Here is a 12374-nt window from a genome sequence, read left to right as displayed (position 1 = left end):
ACCCATGGGGGTGCTGTACTCAACTCGTCTTAAGTAGTGAACTTCAATATACACAGAGCTGGTTTACAGCTATGGCAGATAGATTCTAGGATTTTATGACCAGTAGAGAGAAATTCAGGGGTCTGTAGGAGAGACAAAGCCAGTTCCCTAGAGTTGTAAATCCCAAGGTCAGTTTCAGTCAAACCCAGGGGTTAGAAGTAATTAAGGGCAATAATGATAATAACATCACTTAAATAATAACCTGATTGTTTTTGATGGAGCTAGCTTTTGTCAGCTACAGGTGTCAATGTGTTTAAATGTCTAAGTTTCAGAATAGTTTTCCCTCTCTTTAAAACTATATATATATATATATATATAAAACTATATATATATATATATATATAAAATATCCTATATAATAAAGAGATAATATGCAAATTGACCCTCAGGCTCTCACACAAGATGGCCGCCCCATGTGGTCAAAGATGGCCACCACAAGATGGCTGGAAGGGGAGGGCAGTTGTGGGTGACCAGGCCTGCAGGGGAGGGCAGTTAGGGGCGACCAGGTTGGCAGGGAAGAGCAGTTAGGGGCAACCAGGCCAGCAGGGGAAGGCAGTTGGGGGAGCACCAGGCCTGCAGGGGAGGGCAGTTGGGGGGGACCAGGCCTGCAGGGGAGGGCAGTTGGGGGGCACCAGGCCTGTAGGGGAGGGCAGTTAGGGCAACAGGGATCAGCCCTAAACCAGCAGTCGGACATCCCCTGAGGGGTCCCAGATTGGAGAGGGTGCAGGCTGGGCTGAGGGACGCCCCCCAGTGCACATATTTCATGCACCAGGCCTCTAGTTGTTATTGATAATACTATTACAGATATCTCCCATTTCCCCTTCCCCCCCTCTAGCCAGCCTCTACTCACCACTCCTCCCCAAAGATAGTTTTCTCTTTAAAGACAACCTTTGGAAGTTTTTATTAATATTTATTTATTTATATAATAGAGGCCCAGTGTATGCATTCGTGCACCAGTGGCATCCCTCAGCCTGGCCTGTGGGGATCAGGTCAAAACCGGCCCAGTGCATAGATTTGTCCAGGGCGTGTCCAGCCCATCTTGCCCAGTCCCAATTGGCCGGACCCAGCAGCAAGCTAACCTACTGGTTGGAGCATCTGCCCCTGGTGGTCAGTGCACATCATAGCAACTCTTCGAATGGTTGAACAAATGGTTGGACACTTAGCATATTAGGCTTTTATTATATAGGATAGTTGGTATATAATATTATATTTGTTATATTAATCTCAGATGTACAATGTAATGATTTGATACTTTTATACCTTACAATGTGATAACTCCATCACTCCACAAATTTTACTAATCATCTGCCACTGTGCAAGCATCACAGTATTATAAGCTATATTCCTCATTCACCTTTCACCTTTTTAAAAAATATATATATTTTATTGATTTCCTACAGAGAGGAAGGGAGAGGGACAGAGAGCCAGAAACATCGATGAGAGAGAAACATCAATCAGCTGCCTCCTGCACACCCCCTACTGGGGATGTGCCCGCAACCAAGGTACATGCCATTGACCGGAATCGAACCTAGGACCCTTCAGTCTGCAGGCCGACGCTCTATCCACTGAGCCAAACCGGTCAGGGCACCTTTCACCTTTTTTGTTTGTTTGTTTTGTCTTTTTTTTTTTTTTTTTTTTTTTAAGGAAAAGATCTCTTCCTCCCTACATTTTAAAAGTTTCATATATTCAGAAATTGAAAAGGATTTTCTTGCAATTTTTGTCTTTAGGATTTGTCTAATTTTGAGAAAGAGAAGGTACTCTGAAAATAATTGGGTTGGTAAGTTCTAGATATCAAATTATATTAAGTGTTAGATAAAGCACCAAAAAACAGAGACTTGAAGTTGTTGCATTGTGTTGTCCTTGGTTTAGGTAATCTGAGTTTCATTACTATCTTCTTAGCTCTCTGATAGGCTGCAATGTAGCTTGATTCTCTCTGGGTAATCCTATGAATAGTCTTCAGTAAGAGTTCAATCAATCAACTCAGTCCTATCCCCCAACCCACGTCACACAAATATATACAAATAAGAAAAGTGCAAGATTTTTTTATATCATATCAACACCTATGCATATTTATTTATTTATTTAATCCTCACTGAGGATGTGTTTTTATTGATATCAGAGAGAGGGGAAGGGTGAGGGGAGAGAGAGAGAGAGGGGGGGAGAGAGAGAGAGAGATGTGAGAAACATCAATTGCTTGCCTCTTGTACTCACCGTGATGGGGGATTAAACCTGCAACCTAGGTAATGTGCCCTGACCAGGAATTGAACCCACATTTTTTCTTATTTATTTATTTATTTATTTATTTATTTATTTATTTATTTATTTATTGGTGTATGGGACAACATTTCAAACAACTGAGCCATCCGGCCAAGGCTATATATGCATATTTTAATAGCATAGCATCTACATATCTTTCCAAGTTATTTTCCACAACTGACAATTTTCCCATCATGCACTGCATTATCTATTTCCTAATAAAAATAGCCAACACTTTTGTAATATTTCTTATGTGCCATTAATTTTTCTAAGCATGTTACATATTTTAAAATATTCCCCATAAGAACCTTTATTGAGTTAAGTACCACTATTTTTTCACCTTATAAATGAGGAACCTGTTGCATTTAAATATTAAGAAACTTGCCTGGCATCACACAGTTAGTATGTGGTAGAGCCAAACTTATAATTCATGTGTTCACTATTTCTCATTTAATCTCTCTATACCAACAACAACCCCAAGACTAGAATCAAATCTCTATTAGTCTAATCTCACCCTATTTTAAGGCCTATTCCAAATTCTATTTTATCACAAAACCTTTTTTTATCAAAAGCATATTCCAAATTCCCACACTGCTAAAGAAACCAGTACTGCTGAATTTTTAATATTTCCCTTTTCTCATCACCACATCCTCTTCACAGTTGTAAAATTACTGAGTACAAAGGTTCAATTTATTCAAATCTCTCTTGAGTGTCTAGTCAAATATCTGATACTTTGTAGACTACATAGACTTTCAAAAAGACAAAAATGCTTTCATAAAATATAACTTTCTATTGTTGTGCTAGTTTTAGTCACATAAAAAAGGTAAGTATATAACAAAAGGAAGATAAAAAATCCAATCAAAAAATGGGCAAAGGACCTACATAGACACTTTTCTAAAGAAAGCATACAGAAGGCCAGGAGACATATGAAAACATGCTGAAAGGCACTAATCATCTGAGAGATGCAAATCAAAATGACAATAAGGTACCATTTCACACCTGTCAGAATGGCTATCATCAATAAATCAACAAATGACAAGTGCTGGCGAAGATGTGGAGAAAAAGGAACCCTCGTGCACTGCTAGTGGGAATGCAGACTGGTGCAGTCACTGTGGAAAGCAGTATGGAGTTTCCTCAAAAAATGAAAAATGGGACTCCCATTTGATCCAGTAATTCCACTTCTAGGACTATACCCCAAGAAACTAGAAACACCAATCAGAAAGGATATATGCACCCGTATGTTCATAGCAGCACAATTTACAATAGCTAAGATTTGGAAACAGCCTAAGGGCCCATCAGCAGATGAGTAGATTAAAAAACTGTGGTACATCTACACAATGGAATACTACACTGCTGTAAAAAAGAAGGAACTTTTACCATTTGCAACAGAATGGTGGACTGGAAGAACATTATGCTAAGCCAGTGAAATAAGCCAGTCGGAGAAAGATAAATATCACAGGATCTCACTTATTTGTGGAATATAAAGGGCAACATAAACTGATGAACAAAAATAGAGCCAGAGACATAGAAGCATTGAATAAACCATCCAACCTAAGAGGAAAGGTGAGGGTGGGGGGTGGACAAGACATCAACCAAAGGACTTGTATGCATGCATATGAGCATAACCAATGGACACACACAGTAAGGGGGTGAGGGCATGTGTTGGGGGGTGGGAGTGTCTGGGGAGAGGTCAATGGGGAAAAAAGAAGACTTATGTAATACTTTAAACATTAAGGAATTTAAATTAAAAAAGAATAAGGAACAACAAAAAGGTAAGTAGAAAAGATACATTATTTACTCATAAAAATACACATATTTAGTAAATATTTAGGAATTTTAACAGTGTTTAGATATTTTCAGTTGCTAGAAATTTTAAACAATGAACCAATAATCTTGAATTTGAGAAAATTATTATCTTTCAAAGGTAGAGTTATATGAATATAATATAAATAATACAATATAATATAATCCTATCTAATAAAAGGCTAATATGCAAATTAACTGTCACTCTGTCACAAAGATGGCAGCGCCCAGTCCCCTCAGTCCTGGGGGGGTGGGGCCAGCCACTGAGAGCGGGCAGTATGAGCAGCCTGGTGGAATGCTTGCTTCATTGCCGCGGCAGCGAGACAAGCGTTCTGCCCCTGCTGCGGAGCAGCCAGGGCCGGATGCTTGCTTCGAGGCAAGTGTCCCGCCCCGGCCCCAGAGGTCCTTTGGGCAGCGCACACGTGGCCTTCTACATGGAAGTTCAGCAAGCACGTCCCTCCGGGCGTCCCTTAGGCTTGCTTCTTAGGTTGTCTTTCCTCCTGTGTCTGGAGGGAGGCTGAGGACCTGCCGTTGCTGGGTGTTGCTGTCCCTGGGACCACAGCACCACAGGCTGCAGGGCACTGGCACCCTCCAGAGCTGGGCGCTGCTGTGGGGAGCAGGCCCACTCTCTGGGATCCACCTGCACTTGGCATGTTCAGGGGAGGCAGCTGGGAGCAGACAGATCCTGGGCTCGGGGAGTAGGGTGTGGGGTAGGGAGCAAGCGGGAGGAGAGGAGGTCAGGTCGATGCATTCAAATGGATCTCACTCCAAGGCTTCATTCAAATGAAAGCTCTACGGTGATGTCAGAGCCTTGGACCTTGCCTCAGGCTTCTCTGACTCCCCCACTCTTAGGCCACAGCTCACCAACTTTAAGGAGGGAGGATGTTTGAGAAACCGGCCTGTCTGGGTGGAAAAGAGTGTGGGAGCATCCCTCTGTTCGTTTCTGTCTGTTTTCTCTTTGTAAATCCCATTACTGGTTTTCTACACTCTTTCTAAGGGTGACCTGGCTTTTAACAGCAAAAAACAGAATCCTCTACAGTTTCACAGCAGATCTCATGGACTGATTCTGTTGCCTCAGCCTCAGAAACCAGCAGGTGTATACATTGTGTTCATGTAAAAACATTCAAACCTGTAGAGAACTTTTTTTAAAAAAATATATTTTATTGATTTTTTACAGAGAGGAAGGGAGAGGGAGAAGGATAGAGAGTTAGAAACATCGATGAGAGAGAAACATCAATCAGCTGCCTCCTGCACACTCCCCACTGGGGATGTGCCTACAACCAAGGTACATGCCCTTGACCGGAATCGAACCTGGGACCTTTCAGTCTGCAGGTTGACGCTCTATCCACTGGGCCAAACCGGTTAGGGCGAACTTTTAAGACTTTATTTGAGCCAAACTGTCCTCACTTGCCAGGAAACAGAATCTCAAGGGGTTGGGACAATGATCCAGAGAATGGCTGTTTTTTGCCTTGTTTTATTCATTCTTCTTTTTTTTTAATTTAATATATTTTCATTGATTTCCAAGAGGAAGGGAGCAGAAGAGGGAGACAGAAACATCATCAGTGAGAGAGAATCACCAGTCGGCTGCCTCCTGCATGCCCCCAACTGGGGATCAAGCCCACAACGAGGCAAGCATTCTTCCCAGCTGTGGAGAGCCTCTGGGTCGTGGAGAGCCTCTGGGCAGCGGGCACAGAGTGGCCAGGCCCTGCAGAGAGCAGAGAACCGTGGGGAGTAGGCCTAAGCCGTCAGGGATCCCAAATCGGAGAGGGCTCCCCTGAGGGCTCCCAGATTCGAGAGACTGCAGGTCGGGCTGAGGAACCCATCCCCGTGCACAAATTTTGTGCACTGGGCCTCTAGTATAATATAATATAATATAATATAATATAATATAATATAATATAATACAATATAATATACTAGAGATCTGATGCATGGAATTCATGCAAGAGTAGGCCTTCCTTCCCCTGGTTGCTGGCACCAGCCTCCCTCTGGCACCTGGGACCTGGGCTTCCCTCCAGCACCCGGAACCCGGGCTTCCCTCACAGCCCCGGCTTCATCCAGAAGGACGTCCAGTCTAATTATCATATTATGCTTTTACTATTATAGATAACATAACCTAATATAACATTATACCATAACATGATACAATATACGTATATAATGTACACTTCTATATTATTAGCAGCACATGAAAATAAGTAATTATTTACAAGTAATTAAATAAGAAAAAATGGTTCTCAGAAGATGTACATTTTGAGGTAGGCTTTGGAGGGTGAACAGGAGACTTCCAAAAAGATAAAGTAGAAAAAGAAGTGCATTTCAAGCACAAGAAATTGTATGTGCAGGAAGTATGGCAAGATACATAAGGTATAATATAATTCTTGTACAAGATGTTAGTTTTATTCTCTTGCAATAACAACAGTTAAGGATTAAGTTTTTTTAAAAACCAATCCTATATAATAAAAGGATAATATGCAAATTGACCCTAATGGTGCAACGACTGGGAACAACTAATCTTTATGATGCACACTGACCACCAGGGGGCAGATGCTCAATGTCTGCTCCACAGGGAGAGCTCCGCTCAGCCACAAGCTGGCTGATGGCTATGAGTGCAGCAACGGTGCAGGAGCTTCTCCCGCTTCCTTGGTAGCACTAAGGATGTCCGATGGCTTAGGCCCTGGGGGAGTGGGCCTAAGCCATCAGTCAGACATCCCCCAAGGGCTCCCAGCTGCCAGAGGGATGTCTGACTGCCAGCTTAGGCCCGGTCCCCCAAGGAGGAGGTCTAAGCCGGCAGGTGGATATCCCCTGAGGGGTCCTGGACTGTGAGGAGTGCAGGCCGGGCTGAAGGACACCACCACCCCTCCACTGAAGGCACAAATTTTCATGCACCGGGCCTCTAGTATATTTATAACATCATGAGAAGAATGTTCCATTTTAGAGTGTGCTCTGCTAATATACCAAAGAATGAGAGGATAAAAGAAAGATAAAGGAAGATAAAAATTTCTGTAAGTTTTACCAACTTTTTACAACCAAAATCACAAGCTCAGCCACATTTCCACCTCTTTCCAGCAGTCTGCCTGCTATTGTGGAAGTGGCAGCTCCTCTTTGTGCTAATACCCATAGTCATGCTTCTCTTCTTAGATACTTATTTTCTTATCCATTTTTCATCTTCATGGTCTCTATTATAATTTCTACTGCTTCCTCCCTCAAACATTTCAACATTTTTAATTCTCATTTTAAGAAGAAACTACTCTAATACTCTCCTTTGTTTCATGGATAAGATTTTTGCAAGTAGTGTGGTACACTCTTCTTCTCTGTCTACTGATAATTCCACTGTTCATTTATTTCAAGTACCTTGAATGGTCTTTTATTCTAAGATCTATTCTTTAGATCTTATTGTTCTTCAGAATTTGGAATGATTGTCTTATTCCTAAAGTCCCTCTTCTTCTTATTTTTCACCTCTATATTTTTATAAAATTGATAATTTTATAAATGTATTTATTTATTCAACAAATATTTTTAATGTCTTGTGTATGTATGCATACATGCGCATGAACTGTGCCTGTAGTTACTATGCTAAACAAGAAGGAAACATTTCTTCCCATTTAGAACCTTACATTTTGATTGGAGAGAAAAATCAATAAGAAAGTATATAAATAAGAATATTTAAGAAAATACGAACTTGGTGATAAAATATCTAGATAAAACCCCTTTATTGACATTAAACCTTAGGTCTCACAGATGTAAATAAAAAAGACACAAATAACATAGCAAGTATGAACAAAGAGGAGGTGTAGAACACCACAACAAGCAATGAGAAAACTCATCTATTAATAAGACGGCAAGATGTGTGCACATAAATCAACATACATTGGGTTCCAAGGAAAATCTCAATCACCCAAATCCACATCAATAAAATATATTATCTGACTATAACAGAATAAAATTAGAACTTAATAACAAAAGAACCATTTGGCAAGACTCTAAAATATATGGAACCTGGAGAGTATTATGCTAAGTGAAATAAACCAATCAGAGAAAAATAAGCTTTACGTGATCTCACTTATATGTGAAATCTAATGAACAAAATTAACTGATGAACAAAATAGATCTAGAGACATAGAAACATGAAACAGACTGTGGAATCTCAGAGGGAAAGTGAGGGAGAGTGAGTGGAAGAGAAGAGATCCACCAAAGAACTTGTATGCATATATACATAACCCATGGACACTGACAATAGGGTAGTGAAGGCCTAGGGTGGGAGGTGAGATCACAAGGGAGAGCTAGAAGGAGTGAATTGGAGAAAAAGGGGTACATATGTAATAGTTTCAACAATAAATATTTAAAAATTAAAATAAAATATATGCTACTAAATAACTTATGGGGGAGGAAAAGGAAAATTCATAAAAATAAATTATATTTAAAGAATTTCATGATAAAATGAGGATGACATAATTGAAACACATATCCAATCTTTTAAGCTTTTATAACCTCTATCAAAAGAAAAGACAAATTAGCAATAATAAAGCAGATATTTTTATACAGAAGTCCAGGTAAAGAACAAGTGAATCAACTCAAAAGCAGAAAATAATTGACAAGGGTAAAAATTAATGCAATAAAAACAGGAAAAAAGACTGAAAATTAAAGAAGATTAATAAAAACAAAAATGGACTCTGAAAATATTAAGATAGATACACTTTTTATAAATCTGATGAAGGAAAAAATTATAAATAAAATGAACAAAGACCAAATTTGGACCCTCTAAAAACCAGAGTCTGAAACCTCATTAAACTAATGACCTCATGGATATTTCATAACTTTTTCATCAGGAAGACAACAGTGAGAAAACAGAGGAATTTTGGTACTGATGAAGAAAATATAGCATTTTTTTCCAAAGGAAAGTAACAGTATCTTTCAAACTGGAAAGTCTAATAACTATTTGAAAATAAGACAAGCTTGCATCTGATTGTAGATAATCTCCTTCAATCAGGCATTCATCAAAGTTGATTTCATTTCTCTCCATTGTCTCAGCATCCCATTATGCTTACGTTTATGGGAACTTTGGTTAATGATGAGATCAGTCCTTCACAAGATGAGAAGATATAAAACTCATAGGAATGGTAATGGGCATGCCAGTGATGTTAAGATTCTGAAGACAATGGGAATGCATTAATCAAACCCTCCCTTGTCATAGCCCAAACAGTACTCTCAAGAAGGCATTATTAGACCTGACTAAATGACCAAAAGAAGTATTCCTTTTGTTCTATTTCCTTCTCTTTTTCCTCTTCACTCCTCTTCCACTTTACTTCTCTTCCCTTCTATGACAAATGTCCCTTTCATATGTTATGGGGATTTGGTAATTTTAGAACCTGAAAGGATCCGTATGACACAGTCTCGTATCTGTTTGGTTTTCACCCCATAGACAACAGGGTTCATAGTGGGAGGCAAGAGCAGGTAAATATTAGCCACAATGATATGGCAAGAGGCAGGAATTATGTGACCTCCAAAACGATGGGAAAAGAAACAAAAGAAGGCTGGACTGTAGGAAAAAACAATGGCACAGATGTGGGCAGTACAGGTGCTGAAGGCCTTCTGCCGAGCATCCGCTGAGGAGAGGCTGACCACCGTCCATAGGATCATGGTGTAGGAGATTGTGATACATAGGATATCAAAGCCCCCAATCAGGAGAGCAACCATTAGACCATAGATAACATTGACCTTGATATTTCCACAAGATAACTTGGCTACAGACATGTGGTCACAGTAGGTATGGTATATTATATTGCCTCTGCAGTAGGGTAATTTCTTGGTGATGAAAATCAAAGGAATGAAAAGCAATGCCACTCTCAGAAAAGTGGCTAACCCAGCCTTTGCAATGATAGGATTAGTGAGGATAGCTGAGTAGCGCAGAGGGTAACAGATGGCCACATAGCGGTCCAGGGCCATAAGCATGAGCACCCCAGATTCCATCCCTGTTGAGGTGTAGATAAAGAACATCTGAACCAAGCATTCATCAAAGCTGATTTCCTTAAGATGGAACCAGAAGATGCAGAGGGCTTTAGGGACTGTAGTAGTGCACATGACAAGGTCAGTAAAGGAAAGCATGGCCAAGAAATAGTACATGGTCCTGTGCAGGGAGTCCTCATAGCGAATGAGGCAGAGAAGTCCACAATTCCCTACCACAGCTACAACATACATCGTGCAGAATGGGAAGGAAATCCAGAGGTGCATGTCCTCTAGTCCTGGGATACCATTAAGAATGAATGAGGCTGGAGTCAAGTCTGTTTGGTTCAGCATTAGCATGATTAGATTGTTAGAAACATTAAGCAGCTTATAGTTTTTGTGTGTTTCTTAGTTTATATTTTGTTTTCTGATCCTCCAGGATTAGAAAAAAAAACAAAAAAACACAAGTTTAGTCTTGTTCTTTCTCTGACTCTCCCTTTTTCTCTCTCTGTCAAATCTGCATTTTAATATCAAACAGTTTAAATGAGAGAAAATATTTACTTAAACAAGTTAAAACCAAGTAGATTTTGATTGTTAATTCATTAATTTACCAATTCATTAAACAAATACATATTTACCATCCACTATGTCTCAGGCTCAATCACATATATTGTCTGCATTATTTTGAAACTAAGAGGACATAGATACAATCCTCACTAATTTATTACTCTTAATGATTCATATTCATATACTAAATACTCTTTGAGGAAGTTGACAAAAATTACTCATTTAATACTCATCATCACAAGCCTAGGGATTACATTTATAAATTTGTACCTTATTATTGAGTAAATGGAGACCCTAAGGAGATAAGGCTGCTTTATGTCTGAATTGCTGTACATTTAATACCAACACTAAGCCCTTCTCTGACCACTTCATTTTAATTATTTCTTTTCAATTTTGTCATAGAAATGTGTGTTAGAAAAAAATAGTACTATAAGATAATAATGAAAATAAAAAAATAATCCAATTCCATCATTCAACTATCAAATTCCACCTTCCCACAGGTAATTACTTAGCATTGACTTTTTTATTTTAAAATAATTTGTCTAGACTTTTACTTCCTTTTTCCTTTTAAATTGTTTTTATTAAAATTATTACCTAGTGTTTTATTTTTATTATATATTGGTATTATCCTTGCTAAGTCACATGAAATGACATTTATATTTTCTTCCCTATTAATATTTTTCCTTTTGATAATAATTTCATTTTTGTTTAGTATCTGATGTAGCTATGTCAAAAAATTTTAAATGATTTTCAGAATTGTAAAATGTTTTACTATTATTTCTTGACAGTTAAATACAATCTATCAATACTAGTCCTTCCCACACCATCTGTCTGTTTCTGGGAAGTGCTGACATAATCAATCTCTTTTGTCATTTAATATCATGGATTATAAATATTTATTTACTAGAGGCCCCATGCAGGAAATTCGTGCAAGAGTAGGCCTTCCTTTCCCCGGCTGCCGGCACCGGCTTCCCTCTGGCACACGGGACCCAGGCTTCCCTCGCAGCCCTGGCTTCGTCTGGAAGGTCATCTGGAAGAACATCCTGAAGGACGTCCAGTCTAATTAGTATATATGCTTTTATTATTATAGATATTCTTGAATCACCCTTAATTTAAAAAAACTCTTAATTTGTTAGATTGAATTTATAGTTATATATAGTATCAAGCAAGCCACCAGACACATTTTATTAGTATATGCTGATAAATATTTTTGAATGAATAAAGAGATTAATGAGTAAATTAATAAAATTTCACACTTGAACCACCAGATGAAACAGAACTATAGCACCTACTTCATAAGTCACCAGAAAATATAAATTTATGTCATCTTTTGTCTATTCTCTTTCCCCAAACCCATAGACAATAAGTTTGCTTTCTCACTGATAGTCCTCAATTTTACTATCCATGTTTTTCTCCCAATATGACATTGAGTTCCTCCAAGTAAGTTTTGCTTCTAAAGTGGAGGAAACATAGTCACAGATAAGTCTCTCCAGACATGAAACAAGTAAATTAGAATCTTATTTGGAGAACAATGGGAGAGTAGATAAATAGCAAGAGTGTTCTGACCATGATGGAGAACTATGGGAGTGATTTGTATCTGACTTCCACTACAACAAAACCAGTGATTCAGATTGGTTAGGAAAGTAACTTATTTATAATCATAATCAAAAGTTACACTGGACAAGGAAATGAACATTTCTCCCCCAAAACAACAACAACAACAACAACAAGCTTTCACAACACTACTGTCCTCAAATTGGTGGATG

At 38.9% G+C, this 12374-nt stretch overlaps 1 protein-coding gene across 1 annotated transcript; it reads right to left on the bottom strand.

Moving 5' to 3' along the window:
* Positions 1-9441: 9441 nt before the first annotated feature.
* Positions 9442-10401, bottom strand: LOC308233344 (olfactory receptor 52N4-like; the record flags this gene model as incomplete). Its single annotated transcript, XM_080640269.1, has 1 exon — positions 9442-10401. The coding sequence occupies one exon, from the start codon at positions 10399-10401 to the stop codon at positions 9442-9444; it is 960 nt and encodes a 319-aa protein (XP_080496395.1).
* Positions 10402-12374: the final 1973 nt, after the last annotated feature.

This window comes from Plecotus auritus (assembly GCF_963455305.1).
Source record: "Plecotus auritus genome assembly, chromosome: 9".
Classification (NCBI taxonomy): domain Eukaryota; kingdom Metazoa; phylum Chordata; class Mammalia; order Chiroptera; family Vespertilionidae; genus Plecotus; species Plecotus auritus.
The sequence above is the reverse complement of the archived record's forward strand: the minus strand, read 5'-3'. Positions and strand labels throughout refer to the sequence as shown.